Source organism: Choloepus didactylus, chromosome 20 (assembly GCF_015220235.1).
Source record: "Choloepus didactylus isolate mChoDid1 chromosome 20, mChoDid1.pri, whole genome shotgun sequence".
Classification (NCBI taxonomy): Eukaryota; Metazoa; Chordata; class Mammalia; order Pilosa; family Megalonychidae; genus Choloepus; species Choloepus didactylus.
In genome coordinates, this window is record NC_051326.1 from 15,566,186 (window position 1) to 15,587,044 (window position 20,859).

General features: G+C 45.3%; 1 protein-coding gene across 1 annotated transcript; it reads left to right on the plus strand.

Annotated features, from left to right (window-relative positions):
* Nucleotides 1-12,910: 12,910 nt before the first annotated feature.
* TCF23 (transcription factor 23) lies at nt 12,911-20,166 on the plus strand. The gene is made up of 3 exons (XM_037812613.1): nt 12,911-13,314; nt 14,077-14,319; nt 16,154-20,166. The coding sequence occupies exons 1-3, from the start codon at nt 12,997-12,999 to the stop codon at nt 16,331-16,333; spliced, it is 741 nt and encodes a 246-aa protein (XP_037668541.1). The 5' UTR covers nt 12,911-12,996; the 3' UTR covers nt 16,334-20,166.
* Nucleotides 20,167-20,859: the final 693 nt, after the last annotated feature.

Consider the following 20,859-nt stretch of genomic DNA (forward strand, 5'->3'; position numbering starts at 1 on the left):
AAGAAGGTAGAGAGACAAAAGAAAAAGAAAGAAAAAAAACATGACAGCTAAAAAGCAATGGAAGGAAAGATAGAATTAAACTAAAGTAGAATAAAAGAATCAGACATCACCAATGCCAAGGGTCCCATACCCCTCCCTTATGCCTCCCTCTTATAGGCATTTAGCTTTGATATATTGCCTTTGTTACATTAAAGGAAGCATAATACAAAGTTTCTGTTAACTATAGCCTCTAGTTTGCATTGATTGTATGTTTTCCTCCAATACCACCCCATTTTTAACACCTTGTAAGGTTCACATTCATTCGTTCTCCCTCATGTAAAAACATGTTTGTATATTTTATCACAATTGTTGAGCACTCTAGGTTTCACTTAGTTATACAGTCCCAGTCTTTATCTTGCTCTTTCCTTCTGCTGTCCCACATGCTCCCAACTTTCCCCTTTCAACCATACTCACAGTCATCTTTGTTCAGTGTACTTACATTGCTGTGCTACCATCACCAAAACTGTGTTCCAAACCTCTCACTCTTGTCTTTTCCTATCTATCTGTAGTGCTCCTTTTAGTATTTCCTGTAGCACAGGTATCTTGTTCACAAACTCTCTCATTGTCTGTTTGTCAGAGAATATTTTAAATTCTCCCTCATATTTGAAGGACAGTTTTGCTGGATATAGGATTCTTGGTTGGTGGTTTTTCTCTTTCAGTATCTTAAATATATCACACCACTTCCTTCTTGCCTTCATGGTTTCTACTGAGAAATCCACACATAATTTTATCAAGCTTCCTTTGTATGTGATGGATCGCTTTTCTCTTGCTGCTTTCAGGATTCTCCCTTTGTCTTTGATGTTTAATAATCTGATTATTAAGTGTCTTGGCATAGGTCTATTCAGGTCTGTTCTGTTTGGGGTATGCTGTGCTTCTTGGATCCGTAATTTTATGCCTTTCATAAGAGATGGGAAATTTTCATTGATTATTTCTTCTATTATTGCTTCTGCCCCTTTTCCCTTCTCTTCTCCTTCTAGGACACCCATGACACATACATTCATGTGCTTCATGTTGTCTTTTAATTCCCTGAGATGCTCATATTTTTCTCCTCTTTCCCTATCTGTTCTTTTGTGTGTAGGATTTCAGGTGTCTTGTTCTCCAGTTCCTGAGTGTTTTCTTCTGCCTCTTGAGGTTTGCTGTTGTATGTCTCCATTGTGTTTTTTATCTCTTGTGTTGTGCCTTTCATTTCCATAGCTTCTGCCAGTTGTTTTTTCAAACTTTCGATTTCTACCTTATGTTCACCCAGCATTTTCTTTATAACCTTCATCTCTTTTGTTATATCTTCCCTGAACTCATTGATTTGGTTTTTTATTTGATTTAGCATATTTCTCTGAAAGTCTTTAATAGATTGTTTCATTAAAGTGAAATAATATCTCAACTGTATCTTGATTGAGGTGTAAGTTTGTTCCTTTGGGCCATATCTTTGTTTTTCCTAGTGTAGATTGTAGTTTTCTGTTGTCTAGGCATCTGGTTTCCTGGGTTACCCCAATCATATTTTCCCAGACCAGCATGGGTTCAGGTCTCAGAATGGGGTTATATTCAGGTGTATCTTAGGGGAATTACAGACTTTGCTGTGAGGTCTCCAGTCACTGTGCTTTTCCTAATCTGCCCAGCAGGTGGCGCCTGTTAGCCTGTTGCTCCCGACTGTGTAAGGAGGTGTGGCCTCCTTAGTTACTGTTTTGGCTGTTTTCCCCCAGGCTCTGGGCTCTGGCTCTGAAGGGAAAGCTGGGCCCCACCTCCTTACTCTTAGGGAAGATACACCCCCTAGGAAGTTATCATCTGCATTTGAATAGTATCTCTGAATCTGTTATCTCCACCCCTGTCTGGGTCAGTGCACTGCGAACTGAAAATGGCTGTGGCTCTCTCCTCTGAGTCCCTCAGGTTGAAAGGGGAAAAAGGGACAGAAAGCCCCCTTTTGGAGCTAGTACATGGTCCCCCAGTTTCACTCATCGGCCAGAGGTAACACCTGGTATTCTGGGCTCCCCATCTCGGGACAGATGGGTCTTCTAGTTCTTTAAGGTCAGTCATCACTAAAAGCCTCTGTCTGCTTGGCAGGGGGGAGGGGGGGTTGCTGCTTGTATTCAGCAGCCCACACTTGTTAATTAAAAAAAAAAAAAACCTCAGTTGGAGCTCAGCTGAGCTATATTCACTCGTTTGGAGAGTGCTGCTAGTTTCTACCACAGCAAGGTTTTGCAGTTCAGGCTGCTGTGGGGGGAGGGGGCTCTTGGCACGGTTCTGCAGCTTTTACTACAGATTTTATGCTGCTATCTCAGGCATTCCTCCCAATCCAGGTTGGTGTACAATGTGTGGACAGTCGTGGTTGTCCCCCAGCAGTTACTCCAAATTATTTACTAGTTGTTCCTGGTTGTTTATTAGTTGTTCCAGGGGACTGACTAAATTCCACTCCTCTCTATGCCACCATCTTGCCCCTCCTCCCCCAAGTCTATTTTTTGAAAAAGCATTGTTTAAATTCTGCATCTTCGTTTTCATGGTATCTAAAGATTAAAAGATTTCCCCCTGGATTGGACAGTACAATTTCAATCATGTATTGCCTTTTTAAATCAATGCAACCTTATAAAAGATTAAGTCACTTTCTAGTTATCTTAATTATTCTAAATTAAACTATTCATAAAATGATTAAAGTGAAAATTTTCTTTTTCTACTTTCCAGTTCTGTGAACGAGTATTAACATAGTACATTATACTTTCAAATTCCACTGCTGAGGTATAACATTTAATCAAGTTTTAGATGCTGCTTATATTCCTTTTTGCTTCTAAGAAACCTGGACCATTTCTATGCAAAAGGGGGCATTTATTAAGATTGTATATTAACAGTTCAACTTAATGAATGCAAGAAAATTTTAAAAACTGAAATGGAATTGTTTGGTCCCATGAAGTTCCTTGATTTTAGATTTTATTATGTGTAACTCTTCTATGAATTTCTTATTCTGGATATTTCATGTAAGTGGAGTCATATGGTATTTGTCCTTTTGTGTCTGACTTATTTCACTCAACATGATTTCAGATTTCATCTTCGTGGAAGTTTTTACATTACTAATTCAATCTCTTGTTACCTTTCTCTTCAGATTTTCTATATCTTCTTGAGTTCGTTTCAGTAATTTGTGTCTTTCTAAAAATTTGTTCATTTCATCTAAGTTATCTCTTTTTCTGTTGGCATACATTTGTTCATAGTACTCCTTTTTAATCTTTTTTATTTATGTATGCTTGGTAGTGATGTCCCCTCTTTTATTCCTTATTTTAGTAATTTGAGTCTTCCCTTTTATACTTGGTCAGTCTAGCTAAAGTTTTTCCAATTTTGTTGATCTTTTCAAAGAACCAACATTTTAAAATGTTTATTGTGAAATATAACATCTATGCAGAAAAGTGATAACTTTCAAAGTACAATTTAACAAGTAGTTATAGAGCAAATTCAAAGTATGGTATGGGTTGCAGTTCCACAGTTTGAATTATTTCCTTCTATCTGTTCTAATACACTAGCAACTAAAAAGAAATATCTACATAATGATTCATTAGTCATAATCATTTGTTAAATCCTATCTTCTCTGTTACATCTCCTCCCTCACATTTGATCATTCTCTCAATCTTCAAGGATATTTGGGCAATTACCATTCTAACTTCTTCATGTTGAAAAGGGGGTGTCAACATTATGGGGTGGGGTGCAACTGGTTGATGAAGAACCAATTTTTAGTTTGGTTAATTTTCTCTAGTGTTTTCCTATTTTGTATTTCATTTATTTCTACTCTAATCTTTGTTATTTCTTTCCTTCTGCTTGCCTTGAGTATAATTTGTTCTTCTCTTTCTAGTTTCCTTAGTTGGAAGGTTGAGTTATTGATTTGAGATCTTTCTTTTTTTAAGCATAGGCATTTACACGTATAAATTTCCTTTAAGTACTGCTTTAGCTACATCCCATAAATTTTGATATGTTGTGTTGCGTTTCATTCCTTCATATCAAAGTATTTTATAATTTCCCTTGTGAGTTCTTCTTGACCCATTGGTTTTTTTGGAATGTGTTATTTAATATCTATATATTTGTGAATTTTCCGAATTTTGTCCTATTGTTGATTTCTAATCTAATTTTGAGGTGGTTGAATAGCACACTTTGTATGATTTCAGTACTTTTATATATGTTGAGAGTTGTTTTATGGCCTAATGTGTGGTCTATTCTGGAGAATGTTCCATGTACTCTTGAGAAGAATGTATAATCTGTAATTGAATGGAGTGTTCTATCGATGTCTATTGGGCTTAGTTGGTTTATAGTGTTGTTCAAGTCTTCTATATCCTTACTGTTTGAATACTCTAATTTTTTTGTTAATATTCATTTTATTGAGATATATTCACATACCACACAGTCATATAAAACAAATCATGCATTCGATTGTTCACAGTACTGTTACATAGTTGTACATTCATCACCAAAATCAATCCCCAACACCCTCATTACCACACGCACAAAAATAACCAGAATAATAATTAAAGTAAAAAAGTGTGCTTCAGGTTTTAAAGCAGGGAAGGATAGTGAGGCATTTGCCTTGGGCCCCAAATTTAAGGGGCACCAAAAAACTCAGGAAATAGTTGAATACTCTAATTTTAAGATAAATTGCAGACTAGGCATGAGCTTTGTCAGGAGCTGGTCCCATGGATGGAACAAGGCCCTGTGATCTTCAGTGATGCCCTCTGTGATTGGCATTGTTTGCTCTCCCCCTCCCTCAGGAGTAGTGCTTCCTTAGAGAAAGGCCAAGGGATGGAAGAGTCAAGGTTATTAAATAAAACACTCTCATTACTACCTCTGCTCCATTCTATAGCAAATCTGAATTTGGGCTATCCCAGAGAAGTCCAGAATATCTTGTTTCAAACACCAGGGTTTGCCCTTAATGGAAATATATATAAGTGAAAGATGAGATGCCCTTCCAAGGGTTTATGATGTGTAGATATAAGGAGGTTTTGCTGATAAAGTATTTCTAACCTTCTCTCTTTTTGGTGCCCTGAAGATTTATCCACCCCAGGGCAAATCATCATCATGAAATTAGGAATGGATGAGAGGTGTGGCTTCTGGAAACGGGAAGAAGGGCATTTATTTGTGAGTGGGTGGTGGAAAGGGAAACCAGGCAAAATCTCAGTCATAAGAGTTTTAGGAAGGAGTGGATATGGAAGTTGAGGCCTGGCCACAAGGACTGAGGGTTTTCCTGGGACACAGGACTTTAAGTGCTAAAACTAAGACAGCTGCAGATAACTGGGATTGTCGGTCACACTAGAACTTGGGTCCTCTTGAAAGTATTTATGTGCTCCTAAAGATATGAAGACCCGAATTTTAAGATTGCTGTTCTCAAGAAAATTTTCCAGAGTAACTCTAATTTGTGCCTGCAACTGTCTCCTTTTTTTTGCGTTATCTATTATATGCTCAATAAACCTTGGTTGACCAAGCAAATGGATTCTCTAAGCATTGGGCATCCAGGTTGTGAATATGATGTGGTCATGCAGTTGTTTTAGTTTGCTAGTTGTTTCCTCCTGTAGAACGTATCTACCACACACTCCCCTGTCCTGTCACTACTCCACCTCTGGGCAGGAACATAGTGTTCTGTTTCCTTCAAATGCTATAGAGTACATTCTGCCCAGAAATCTACAAATGTTTGTTGGGAGGATGGGTAACTTGATAGTTATCTAAGATAGCTTGACTTTTCCACTTTCCTTTTTCTTTTCTTTTTTTGTTTGGGATACACCACTGTAATATGGTAGGAAGGGGCTGCTTGCAGAACTACTGTATTTGTGCAGAAATCATAATGATAAGAGATCTAGACAAAAGCAGATTGGTAAGTTTAGAAAAAGGGAGAAAATATAAATTCTAGAATCTCAAACCAGTATGTTTCTAGTTGCTTGCTAGAAAACTTTTAAGCTGGATTATTAAACAGAGATTTTGTGAGCCCCTAGAAGAGAAACAGGTGAACACAGTGGCCAGAGAGGATTGAAATAAAGCAGCTTGTTGAGGACAGTCAGCCATCTGGAAGTGGCATGTATGCTGTGTCATCTCAGGGAAGGCAGTTATTTGTGGTCTTTTACTTTCCAGGATTAGAAAATGCTCTTCACCATGCCACCAAAAATACAATAATTTGAGGTGAGCTTCAGAATGCCAACTTATAAATTAATGTTAAAAAATGTAGCTCACACCAATAGGAAATAATTAGCATCTTCTATCTTTATAGTCAAGCTATTTTGGAAGTCAAAATGTAATCAGAATCCACATTGTTGATTTGCTGTGAGAAATCATAGGGATAGGGAGTGGCTTACTGCTTTCAACATCATTGATGTTTACAATTCATATGGACTTTTACTCCAAAACCAAATGAGGATAATTAAAGAAAAGAAAATTATAATCTTATTTCACTTATGAAGTAGTTGCAAAAGTGCTAAATAACATATTAACTAAATGAATCCAAAAGTATATTTAAAAAAAAAAGAATCACTCTCAGGTGGGATTTATTACAAGTATTCAAGGAAAATTTTCTATCAGAAAAACTAGCAACACGATTTACCATATTAATAGACTGAAGGAGAAAACTCATATTATCTCAATTGATGCAGAAAAGAGACATTTTATAAATTCTACAAATATTTATGATTAAAAACACCTCTTAGCAAACTAGGAGTAAGGTACTTTCTTAACTTAGTAACAGTTATATGCCAAAAACCCACAGCAAATATGTTTAATGGAGAAATTGTAGATACATTTCATTTAAGATTAAGAGAAGGAAAGGATGCTCACTATCACCATTTCTGGTTAATATAATACTGGAAGAACCAGTCAAAGCTCTAAGGAAAGAAAAATAAATAAGTGATGTAAAGATCAGAAAGGAAGAGATAAAATTGGCGTTAATTGTAGATGATGACTATCCACTTGGAAAAACCAACAGAATCAACAGACTATTAAAACTAACAAGAAAGGTAAAACAAGGTTGCTGGATTAAAGATAACCTTAAAAACATTAATAGCATTTGGCTATAGTAAGCTTAATCAACTAGAAAATACAATAAGAATAATGTAGCATTCACAGTAACAATAAAAACTATGAACTATTTAGTGATTCACTTCATCAAAAATATGCAGACATTCATGGAATAAACTACAAAACAAGTAAAGGATATAGAAGATGATTAGAATAAAGGAAGAGATGTTCGCTGGTTTGGGAAGGATTGACTTGAAAGTATACAGATAGCATTACTCACCAAATTAACCCATTGATTCATTGAAATTCCAATCAAAATTTCAGTTCTTTTAGGAAATCTAAAATCTGTATGGAAGAATAAGGGTCCAGAAATAACGGTAAGTCTTCAAGAATAAGTAAAGTCTTGCCCTAGTAAGTATTAAGACATGTTACCAAGTCACACTAATAAAAGCAGTGTTATATTGGCTCAAATAACTAAAATCATAAATGAAAAGGGGCCATTACTACTGACATGACAAAAATAAAAAGAACTGTAAGAAGATACTATGAACAATTGTACACCAACAAATTACATAAAATAGATATAACGGACAAATTTCCAGAAATACACAAACTGCTTACACTGACTCAAAAAGAAATAGAAGATCCCAGCACACCAATAACTAGTAAAAAGATTGAATCACTAACCAGGAACCTCCCAACAAAGAAAAGCCCAGGAGCAGATGGCTTCACAGGTGAATTTCACCAAACATTCCAATAAGAATTAACACCAATCTGCTCATACTCTTTTGGAAAATTAGAGAAGGGAACACTCCTAACTCATTCTAGGAGACCAACATCTCTCAAAGCCTGATAAAAAATACCACAAGAAAATAAAATTACAAACCAATACCCCTTATGAATATAAATACAAAAATCCTAAATACTAGCAAATCAAATCCAACAGCACATGAAAAGAACCATGATCAAGTGGGTTATATCCAACGTAGAGAAGGGTGCTTCAATGTAAGAAAATAATTCAGTGTTATGCACCACATTAACAGAACAAAGGGAAAAAATACATGATCATCTCAATTGATGCAGAAAAGGCATTCAACAAAATCCACTACCACTTCTTGATTAAAACCCTTAGAAAACCAGGAATAGAAAGAAACTTCCTCAGCGTGATTAAGGGCATATATGAAAAACCACAGCCAGCATCATACTCGACAGTGAGAGATTGAAAGCCTTCCCCCTAAGATCAGGAATGAGACAAGGATGCTCACTGCCACCACTGTTATTTAACATTGTTCTGGAAGTTCTAGCCAGAGCAGTTAAGCAACAAAAAGAAATGAAAGGCATCCGGATTGGAAAGGAAGAAGTGAAACTTTCCCTGTTTTCAGATGACATGATCCTATACAGAAAATACTGAAAAATCTATGACAAAGCTACTGGAACTAATAAACAAATTCAGCAAAGTTGCAGGGTACAATATCAACATGCAAAAATGAGTAGTGTTTCCATATACTAGTAGTGAACAATCTGAAGAAGAACACAAGAAAAAAATTCCATTTACATTTGCAACTAAAAATCAAATATCTAGGAATATATCTAACCAGGATGTAAAGGACTTGCACACAGAAAACTACACAAGATTGCTAAAAGAAACAAAAAAGATAAATGAATTGAAGGACATTTCATATTCTTGGATTGGAAGTCTAAATATTGTTAAGATGTCAGTTCTTCCCAAAGCTATTTACAGATTCAACACAATTCCAATAAAATTTCCAACAACCTTCTCTGCAGAAATGGAAAAGCCAATCATCAAATTTACATGGAAGGATAAAGAGCCCCACCTAACCAAAGCCACCTTGAAAAAGAAGAATGAAGTTGGAGGCCCTACACGTCCTGATTCTAAAATTATTACAAAGCCACCGTAATGAAAATGGCATGATATTGGCACAAGAACAGACATATAGACCAATGGAATCAAATGGAGAGTTCAGAAATCAACCCTATGTTTATAGCCAACTGCTTTTTGACAGGGGTGCCAAATCCATTCAATTGGGAAAGAACAATCTCTTCAACAAGTGGTGCTGGGAAAACTGGATGTCCATATGCAAAAGAATGAAGGTGGGCCCATACCTCATTTCCCATATAACAAAAATCAAATGGAGCAAAGACCTAAAAATAGGAACCCAAACTATAAAAATCCTAGAAGAAAATATAGGGAAGCATCTTCAGGACCTTGAGTTAGGCAATGGTTTCTTAGAGTTTGTACTCAAAGCACAAGCAACACAAGAAAAAATAGATAAATGAGACTTCAAAATTTTAAAACTTTTATTAATCAAATGACTTAATTATGAAACCTAAAGACAGCCCATAAAATGGGGGAAAATATATGGAATCCCTATATCCAACAAGGGCTTAATATCCAGAATATATAAAGAAATTGTACAACTCAACAACAAAAAAGCAAGCAACCCAATTATAAAATGGTGAACAACTTCAATAGACGTTTCTCCAAAGATATACAAATGGCCAAAAAGTACATGAAAAGATCCTCAATATCTTCAATCATTAGGGATTTACAAATCAGACCAAAAAGAGATACCATTTCACACCTACTAGAATGGCTACTATTTTAAAAAAATGGAGGGCACACCAAGTGTGGAGAGGATGTGGAGAAATAGGAACAGTCATTCATTGTTGGTCTCAGGCTGTGCAGCCATTATGGAAGACTTTGGCTGTTCCTCAAAAAGTTATGTATAGAATTATGATATGATGTAGCAATCCCACTTCTAGGTATATACCCAAAAGAATTGAAAGCTGGGACTCAAACAGATACTTGCACACCAATGTTCATAGAGGCATTATTCACAATTGCCAAAAGATGGAAGTAATCCAAGGGTCCATCAACTGATGAATGAATAAGCAAAATGTGGTATATCCATACAATGAAATATTCTTCAGCTGTGAAAAGGAGTTCTGATGCATATGACAATATGGATGAACCTTGAAGACATCATGTTGAGTGAAATAAGCCAGATACAAAAGGACGAATATTGTATGTTCTCATTGTTATAAAATAACGAGAATAGGCAAATTATGTAGTCAGAAACTGGAAGACCATTTATCAGGGTCTGGATGGGGGTAGGGAAGAGGGTGATAATGCTTAAATTGTACAGAGTTTCTATTTGGGGTGATGGAAAAGTTTTGGTAATGGACGGTGGTGATGGTAGCACAACATTGGGACTGTAATTAATACACTGAATTATATATTTGAATATGGCTAAAGGGGTAATTTTAGATGGCATGTATGATACTAGAATTAAATTAAAAAACAAAACATAGGACTGCTGTTTTAGTTTCTCTGGCTACTCAAGCAAACAGCATGCAATGGGTTGGCGTAAACAATGGGAATTTATTACCTTATGGTTTTGAGGTACGAGGAAGTCCAAATCAAGGCATCATCAATGCATTGCTTTTGACCGTAAGACTGGTGTTCAAAGACTGGCTGCCAGCAATCCTTGGTCCTCGACTCCTCTGTCACATGTCAATGCACATGGCGGCCTCTCCTGGCCTCTCAGTTCTCTACAAGTTCTGCTGAATTTCAGCTTCTTGCTTCTCATGGCTTTCTCTCCATCTGTCTGAGTTTCATTCTGCTTGTAAATGACTTCAGTAATAGGATTAAGACATATCCTGGGCCACACTTTAACTGAAGTAACCTCATCAAAAGGTCCTACTTAAAATAGGTTCACACCCACAGGAATGAATTAAGTTTAAGGACATGTTTTTCTGGGGTACATATAGCTCCAAACCACCCACTGTATAACATAAAGTGAATTCTAATGTAAAGCATGGACTACAGTTAATAGTGCAATTATAATAATATTCTTTCATTAATTGTAACACATGCACTACACTAATGCAAGGTGTGAATAATGAGTTTTTATACATGTGAACTTTATTTTCTGCATGATTTTTCTGTAACCTGTAAGTCCCCCACCCCCACAGTAAAAAAAAAAAAAAAACTCTTGGCAATCTAAGAAAAACATAGGGCTGAGTAAAAGAATTAATTAACAGAATGAAATATATAATACAATACCATTTATGGAAATTTTAAAATTCATTCATACAACAATACATGTGTTTCGATAACACATACACATATTGTATTCATTATCTATTGTCGTTTATCAAATTATCCCCAACCTTAAATGACAATCAAATATTTATTATCTCACATGGTTTCTGCGGGTTGGGAATTCTGTGGGTCAGAGCAGTTGAGCTGGGTGATTCTGTCTCAGGATCTCTTGTAAGGTTACTGTATGGTTACCGGATAGTAAGACTTTGTCCTGACTCCTGGAGGATAACCTCTGGAATTTCCCAAATGATAGACGTGCCGTTGCTATTCACGATGCCCCCCCACCCCACCCCTACCCCGCTCCCCATGCCTGGTAGGGTGTGACTTGGGGGAAGGGGGCAAAGATAGCTGCGGTCTAAGGCGGGGCTGACCACCCACAAGGACCAGCTCTGTGATTAGAGGGATGGGGCTCAGAGCCACACCGTATCAATTTGGTGTGCATCTTGGCAGTCTCCTTTCTATGTATTTACATACACATATAACCCTTTACCCTTCTATCTTGAGGTTTTTTACTTGATTAGAATCTTATACATACTGATCTACAACTAGGTTTCCTCGCTTAGGTGTCTTGGAGAGTTTTTTGGGTCAGTATACAACAGGCTGTCTTACTCTTGTTGTTACTGCACATTATCCCATGGTATGGAAATACCCAAGTTTACTTAATCACTTCCCTGTCAATGGACATTCGGGCTGTTTCTACTTCTCCTTCTCTCTCCTTTCTCTCTGGTTGGCTGGGCTTCCTCTGGCTGGAGCTGCGTCCACCTCTGCTTCTCTGTACTCTCTGCACTTTGTCTTTGCAAGACTGGGGAACAAAGGACGCGGAAGATGTATTCTGCTGCAGGGACAGGCAGGGGCTACTTAGCTTCCTGTTCCTTCAGCTCCCTGCTCCTGACTAGCCGTATGGAGGAGATGATGAAACTCAGCGAACATCACTGTCCTTGCCTGCAAAGAGCTCCTGGCTCATACACCCACGCGAGAACCCTGGGGCGGCAGGATGGCAGGGGTTGAGGGTCAGGGTGGAGGGTGGCCTTCCAAGCCTGAGGGCCTGGGTTTGCATCCTGCCCCACCTTAGTAGATGCTTGGCACTGGGCAGGTTATTTTGCCTCAGTTTCCCCATCTGTAAAATGAAGCTATAAGGGTCTCTTTTTTTCTTACAAGGTTGTTCTACCTACATTATAAATAAGATAACACATATAGCTTGCTTAGTGCAGTGCCCAGTACGTAGTGATCTGTGAACATGAACTGTTAGGAACCAGGGCAGGGTGTGGTCATGCTGAAACAGGTGTCAAACAGGGAGACAGGGGCTCTGTGCTCAGGGGGGTTTGAAGAAGTCCTCACAAGTAAAGGGCACAACCCCGAAGGATGGAGGGCATTTCACTTGGCAGAGCTGGAGGAAGGTGTTCCAGGAGGGTGGAAGGGTAAAAGGCAAGGCTCTGGGTCGGGGATGGGGAGTGGCGCCGTGTGGCTGGGAGGTCACATTGGCCGAGGGGAAGAAAGGCCCTCTCAGGGATTGTGCAGGCAGTCTCCTGGCACAGAGGAGGGAGGTTCAGGCCCGCTCCTCCTTTTCGCCTCTTGGCCCTCTTGGGATTCAAGTCACAGAGCTGAAGTTGCAGGCCCACGCCAGGACTACTGTCAAGGTCGGGCCTGGCTCCGGGGAGGCAGCCCCTTCCCCACGCATCCTCCTGCCTTCCTCGGCAGGGGCCTCCTCCCGGGGCTTGGCCACTCCCAGCACACAGCACCCCCACCCCTTGGCGGGGTTGTGCCGCACTCCAGAGGCTTCTCACGGGGGCTGTGCCGGGCGGGCGGTTTTCCCAGAGCAGGGAGCGAAGCCGGACGGGGTTGGCGCATCCTCAGATAGAGCCCTTGCTGGCTGGATGGCCAGCCTGCCCAGGCCTGCTAGAGGCCAAGGGCTCCCACAGGCACTGTGTCCCCACTTTGTGGGCTGCAGCACCACACCCCAGGGGTGTGGCATGTCCCAGAGGGGGGCCCGAGGGGCATCAGCAAGGCCAGGAGTGGGGCATGGCCGGGCTAAGGCCAGACCTCAGTTGCTACCAGGCATTGACAAGAAGAGGAGCCTCCTGAGCAGGGCCAGACAGGACCTGTGGGAAGAGCCAAGCTGGAGCAACCAAAGATGGAGCAGACCTGCCCCTAGCCCTCGAGGGGTCAGGGCCGGGAGCCGGGCTCATGGCAGGGTAAGGAAACACTGGACATGGGGAGATAGCTGGGGTGAGGGGCTGGGAGGGGGGAAAGGATGAGATGTCACCTCCAACAGCGGAGCCTCACTGAGCATTACCGTTCCCCCCCAAGAGGGGGACAGGGACCCCTTAGAAACCCAGGTTCCAGCTTGGGGTGGCTGGGATCAATCAAGGCTGGTTTTAACCAGAGCCTTACTCAGACAGCTAGCCCAACTCCCTTCTCTTGATGAGGAAACTGGGGCCCACAGGGGTGATGGGAACCCCCAAGGTCCCACCACAGCCATCAGCAGCAGGGCCTTCGTTTTGAACCTCGGCTTAGTGTTCTTTCCCCTTTATCACAGCTGCCTCTTCATCTCAGGACTTTGCTGGGCCAAGGGTCGGCCCTACCAAGCTGGGCATGGCTCTGTGCACCCCACGCCCACAGGCATCCTGGCATGAGCAGGGTACAGACTTGGGTGTGGGATGGAGCAAGGGCTACAGGGAGGCAGAGTGGAGTTTCAGGAAGAGTCCAGGACTCTGGGGTCTGGAGCCCGGCTTTGCCATCCGCTTGCCATGTGACCCCAGGCAAGGCCTTCTTTCGAGCTCCTCAGGCATCACACGGGGCAGGGCTGAGAGCCAGACAACGGGGGCCTGAGGCCCTTTGGTCCCCGCTGTTCAGCCCACCACCAGTCTGGCAGAAGGTCTTTCCCAGAATGCCCGCCAAGGTCAGGGGCAGGTGGGGGTCCGGGTCAGACGCACTCACCCAGGCCCCCCATGCAGGGCGAGGTGAGCCCTGAGAATGCTGCGCGGGAGCGGAGCCGGGTGAGGACTCTGCGCCAGGCCTTCCTGGCTCTGCAGGCCACTCTGCCAGCCGTGCCACCCGACACCAAGCTCTCCAAGCTGGACGTGCTGGTGCTGGCTGCCAGCTACATCGCCCACCTCACCCGCACTCTCGGCCACGAGCTGCCCGGCCCGGCCCGGCCACCGTTCCTGCGCGGACTCCGCTACTTGCATCCTCTCAAGGTAGGCTGGGCCCAGGGCCGTGGAGGGGGTGGGGACCTTGGCGCCCAGGGCCTTGGGGACAGGGCTGTGCAGAGAGGGATACGGAGCTGACTCTGGAGCCAGCAGTTTCCTGCTGTCTCAGAGGCTGAGGAGCCAGGCCTGGCTGTTGGGGTGGGGTGGGTGGGGGCTGCACAGGCCTCCCTGGGAATGTGGTCTCTTCAACAAGAAAGGACTCTGCATAGGCCCAGAGCCTCCGGGGCTCTTAGTGTGGGAGGAAGAAAGGGAACCTGTTCCGGGGCAGGGGGCTGGGAAGGGAAACCACATACCTGGAAGGGGCCTAAGGTTCCTGGGTGGAGTCACCCTTGCACAGCCCTCGGTGTGCTGTGGCCCACTGTCGCGGGAGAGATCCTGTCCTCGGACAAAGCCTCACTCTAGAAGCAGCCAAGCTGGAGGGCCACTGTGCAATAGTTGGGAGGCCCCTGGCAACACACACAGCCTTTCTATCCTGGCATGCAACCCTCACCAATCTGTGGCCTGACGTTCCAGAACTTCAGTTTTATTATATATAAAATGGGAGATAAAAACAGGAGCCTTCTTCTCCTCCAGGGTATGAAATGAGATCATGAATGAAAACTGTAATTAACAATAATCACCATTACCCTAAGAGCTAACATTAACTGAGTGCCAAAGACAGACCAGGAGAGGTGCTTTAGTGCATTTTAATTTTTGCAACAAGCAAGCGAGGACTATTTTAAAGATGAGGAAACAGAAGCTTAGGGAGGTTAAGTGGGGGTGTGGGGGGTGTGGCTTGAACCCAGGGGTGCCTGGCTCAAGACCCCACACTCATAGCCAGCAGGCAGGCTCGGGGGGTGGCGCGGGAGGGAGCTGGCTAAAGAGTTGGGCCTTGTGGGGTCACCTTTGCCCGCCAAGGATGAGTTGACAGATAAATAAAGTTTATTGTAATGGGTACATCTCTGTCTTTATGGAGGATCCTTTTTACCAGACTCCTAAATAGCTTAGTTCTGAAATGTCTTGAAACTTGAGTTTTTTCCCCCTCTTCTATACAAATATAGCTAAAATGCAAGAATTTGGAACTAGATGGGGGCAACTCTAAAATGCCAAGGGCAGCCCCCTGAGCTGGGCTTAGCAATTTCCTTAGCTATAAAATGCCGCCCAGGCAAGGGCCTTGTGTATGTATAGTTGGTGATCACTAGAAATGCTGAAGAAGGAACCAGTGAGGGGCCGGGTCAGGCCTAGAACTCTGGTGACTGGTGGGGTGGGTCATTCGCCAAGTGCAGCACCCATAGGTCCCCACGTGGAGTGGCTGCCGGGGCGGAGGGCAGAGCTCAGCAGAATTGACCCGGTGTTTTCCGGACAGTGGCCCACATTCCCACTGGACAGATGCACTGTCCTTGGAGGGCCCAGCTTGGAGGGAGTGGGCAGCCCTGGCACAGCTCTGGGGCCAGAGTCGCTGGGGGCTTGGGGAGGGCAAAAGAAAGGGGGCAGGTTGTCCAGCTGCCTCTTCTGTTCCCAGCTCCACTGCTCGCCCCAGTGCTCGTTGCCAGCTCTGCCCAGGCCACCCGACCCCCTGCCCACTCCCCTCCCAGCTGTGCGGGAGCCCCTCTCTGGGCCTCACTCCCCTCAGACGGCTCTCACCCCTCACAGCCAGGCTCAGGGTGTCCAGGAGGACATGTGGGGCCATGAGGCACCGTTACCAGAGCTGTGATGCTGGGGTGGGGGGTGGAGGAAGGTCGCGAGGAGATGCTAGGGAAGGCTGGGGGTGGGCTGCAAGCCTTCTAGAGGACAGGGGCCTGCAGCAATGCACAGCACTTGTCTCCCGGGCCATGTCTTGCAGAAGTGGCCGATGCGATCCCGTCTCTACGCTGGAGGCCTGGGCTGCCCCGCTCTTGACTGGACTCCACCCGCCGCCTCGGGCCACAGGAAGAGGGACGCAGAGGCCGGGCCCCCAGCCTCGGGCGAGGCTGCTGCTCTCCTCCCCACCGGGCCACCCTCACCAGCTCTTGGGGACAAATGATCTGTTTGCCCTTTTCTCCCAGACTGCGGCTCACGCTCAGGGACCCGGCTTCCTCCCAGGCCCACCTGCCTCACTCTGACTCTCAGCCACCGGCATCAGTGGTCTCTGGGGAGTGGGCAGGGGCTCCCAGGAGGGCAGGATCTCAGAGGAGCACCAGGGTGGAAAGTCTCATCCCCGGCATCCCCGGCCTGACTCCCAGTGCTCTTCTGTGGCAACTAGAATTGGGAGACAGAGGAGTTTGGTGGGGTTCCCAGTTGAGTCAGGGCCCCACCCCTTGCTTTTCTCCCCTAGGGTTCCCACAGACTCCCTGGAGAGCACAAGAGGACAGGAATGGCTGCACAGGTGTAGAGTAGGGGCAGCAGCGCTGGGTCCCACGGGGAAGCTGGGGCCAGAGAGGCTCTTAGCAGCTGCGAGCCTGAACAGAACAGGGCTGGGCCCAATAGCCAAAAGGGGAAATTAAAGGGAATCAGCTTTGTTATTGCACCAGGATCCACTCACCCAACATCAAAGAGGCAGTCAGGAATTTAGGATTTTGTCTCTGGGTTACGGGTCTCTCCAGCTGCCCCTCATCCCTACATGTTTTTCCTCTTTGGGCCCCCCTGTACCCTTCCACTCATTTCTTGACATGAGTAGTATTTACAGGTTAAGCCATAAAGCGTACACGGCTCACATTCCAGTTTCCAGAGAAATCTGGTTTAGTCCCAGCTGTCTCACTGGAGATCTTATCCCAGAGGCTCTACCTTAACTGAACTAAGCAGCGAGGGCCTTGCATAAGAAGGGTATCGGTAGAGTCAGTTACGTCCTCAAAGGACCTTAAAAGGAGAATGTTTAATCTTTTGCAGGTGATGATAAATATAGTCATCTTCTATTATGTTAGAAATGTAACCTCAAGGGGAAACGAGCCAGGTCTGGGTTGCTTGTGTGACTTTTGCCTATGGCTTTCCTGGCCCTGTGTCTGGAGTAATTTCCACATTCCACCTGCAAATGAACTCCCTGGGGGCCAGCTCCTCCCGGAGGCACGTCCTCCAGCTTCTCCCCAAGTCCGGCCCCAGCATGGATCTACAGACGGCTCCATCTGGCCCAAAGAGGACTACTCACAGCGGCTACGCGTTTGGAAAGTAACTTTCCAGCCTCAAACCTGCTACCTGAAGCCCAGATTGGGAAGGATACTCCTTTTGGTTAAACTCCAGCACCTCAGAGCAGGAGGGGGTCAGGGAGGCAGACTAGAGTCCCAACAGGTATGTCCTTAGATGGAGCTGCTGAGTCATGGGAATGAATGAGTTCCGGGCAGGCAGGGAGTGGCCGGGGCTCTGGGTTCTGGCATCATGAGCTGCTGTTTCCCCCTCCCTGCCTCGGGCTGGCCAGGGTGGCAGGAGAAAGGGGGCTGAGGGTGTGACTCAGCAAGTTGGGGTGGAGGTAGAAGAGAAACAGAATGTCCCAGGCCTGTGCTTTCTGGGACGTGGGAGAGCAGTTGGATTGTGGCTGGGAGCCATGGGAAAGCCTGGGCCAAGGTCGAACCCATAAATCTGCCTGGGACCAAGCATCTGCCGAGGGACCCTGGAGAGCTTGTCCAGAGCTCCTTCTGGGCAGCTGGACGGGGGCCAGGCAGGATAGGGACCAGGTGTGGGAGGGCAGGAGCAGTGTTTTCCACAAGACCATAAAAGTCCAGCTTGAATGTTCTATTTTTAAAGCCTTGGGGTCCTCCTGGGTGAGTTCAGGGGTGGTAGGAAAGAGGAGCAGCTGAATTCTCTCTCCAGGTTGTGGCACACAATCTTTTTCTGGGGTGAAGGGAAAACCATCTTGGGGGGTGGTGTTTGAGGGGAGAACTCCCCCAGTAGTATCCTAACTGAGTAGACTTCGGTCTGGAGCTTGCTCCACCCTGCCCTGCTCAGAAGCAAACCTCGGTGAGCCTCGCCTTGGTGAGTTAAATCAGAGCCCCTCAGGTTCCCTGGCAGAGAAGACCAGGAGGGCAAAATAAGGAGGAAGCGAGTGGAGGGCTGGGGAAGGGCAGGGCCCAGCAGCACAAGTTTCTAGGGCGGCCTCAGGCTCTTTCCAGGTAAAGCCGACTCCCCTAGTGCCCGGGAGAGCCCCACAGGGTCCAGAGGCCACCTCTTCTGGCCACATGGCAGCTGGCAGTCAGGCCAAGGGGCTGAAGGACCCTGCGGGGGTGCAGACCAAGCCGGCTGGGACAAGGCCGGGGGAGGCAGGGAGTTAACCAGAGCAGGGCTGGGGCCCACCCCCTTGACAAGCTGCCCTGGAGGAAAGAACTGTCCGGTAGGAGACCAGACACACCAGAACCAGGAGTAACAACTTCCTTTGTTCTCTGGGACCCAAGGGTTTTGTATTCCCATGGGAGGGGGGTGGGGTGAGTGGGTGAGGGTCATGGATGGACCAGAGCAGTGAAGGTCAGCAGAGGTCATCGAGACTTGGGCCCAATGGAAGTTATTATTCCCTGGGACAATGGATACGTGGGAAAGAAGCTCTAAAAGGAAACAGAAGCACAGAGCACAGATGACAAAATGACTTGAAGGTGGCAGGCGCACGGGTCAGAGGGCTGGCTGCTCCACGACAGTCTTCTTGCATCACCTGCCCCCTCCCATGTGCCCGTGACTGAGTTGGGGATGGGGCAATGATGGTGCGGAAAACTTTCCTGCTCTCCCCCTGAAGGGTTGGATATAGGGGTCCTTTCTGGTGAGCGACAGGATTGGGGGAGAGGCTTAGAACTGGGCCGTGGGAGAAGAAAATCTGGTGGCAGGATAGTTACAGTATTATGGCGGAGACCATAAATTTTGCCAAATTGGAAATAGGGAAGTTAGAAATAGATCTAGTCTCTGAGAAATTCCTTTTCTCTTCCTCTGGGAGGATCCCAGCTATGGTGCACCAGGTGGCATCGTCCTTTCCCTTCTGTGGCTCGAGCCCTAAACTCAGGGCCTGAAAGCTTGGTCTTTAGATCGATGTTGGCAAACTATGACCCATGGGCCAAATCCAACCTGCCTCCTATTTTGTACATAAAGTTTTATTGGAATACAACCATACCCTTTCATTTATATGTATGTCTGTGGCTGTTTTCCCGCTACCGTGGCAGAGTTGAATGGCTACGACGGAGACTACATGGGCTGCAAAACCTAAAATGTTTACTCTCTGGTCCTTTCCAGAAAGTTTGCTGATCTCTGCTCAAGATCAGAGGTCTGGGAACTCTGGGAGTTTCTGAGACTCCTACGGGTGATCTTGGTGACCCAAACTATTTTTGTAATACCAAGATGTTATTTGCCCTTTTCGTTCTTATTCTCTCAAGGGTGTGGTGGGATTTTTCAGAAGCCACATGACATGTGATATCACAGCAGATGGACTGCAGAAGCAGACAGGAACACCCAGCTGTCTATTAAGATATTAATAGATAAATTATCTATTAATTAAAATATCTACTAATTAAAGATACTTGCAAAAACCTAAAATAGTGCCACCCTTCTCACTAAATTTTTCCCAATATGGAAAATGATTTTTCACAAAAATGTTATATATGATCACTTATAGCAGGTTAATTAATGTTATTTTAAAGTTTTCTCTGCTTTAATTTCTGAGATGGTAAATATCAATAGATATAACCCACGTAAGCAAAATCTCTTTGAGGTCTTACTTTTTTTTAAGAATGCAAAAGGGTCCTGAGATCAAAATCTTTAATACCACTGCAGAAGAGCAGATCGTTGATGGTCAAGGGACACTCCTCCTGCCCTGCCCCAGTCCCGAGACAGCTCAGCCACTTGCCCTGGAGCAGACCCGGGACTTGGGGCGGGTCTTGGAGAGATGAAGGCCTGGCAGAGGGAGGGGCACAGGGTGAGTGTGGGCAGCAGCCTGGGGCCTGGGCCCCAGTCACAGTGAGGGCTCCTGGAGGACGAGGGTGGGACTGTGGCCTGCCCCAGACACGGCTGCGGCCTCTCGTCACCGCTGCCCCTCAGCATGCCATCACCCATCTTCTCCAGACATACGCCAGTGTCCATGGGGAGGTCCCGGGGAGTGGGGCGGTGTGAACAGGAGACAAAGGAATGGTGACGGAGCTAAGGCAGGAAAAACGACAAGATTGCTTGATCCCTGCCAGGTGAGAGAGCAGAGGAAGGGCAGGCAGGGGGAGGCCAGCCCTCGGCACCCCTCTCTGGGCCCAAGACCCATCTGCCCACTGAGCCCACGGCCCCCTAGGGATAGAAGCCGGGGAGGCAGCTGTGGGACTGTCCGTGCTTAAAGGGATGGAAGGGCAGGTAGTAGTCTGTGGAGAAAGGCTGGGAGAGGAGAATTCGGATGACAGAGGCACTACCTGGCTAAGCCTTTACAGGGAAGTTGCTTCAAGCAGGACAAAGGCCACCCTGGGAAAATGGTCCGAGGGTTCAGAGTCCGGCCCCACATTCCCCCTAAAGGCAAAGATGCTTCTGAGTCTCTGACGTGCGTCCAGTCCCCACCCGGCAGCCCTCTGTCCTCTGGGCTCCACTGTCCCCACCCGCCATCCCAGCCTCTGCCCATGTCATCCTGCCCCT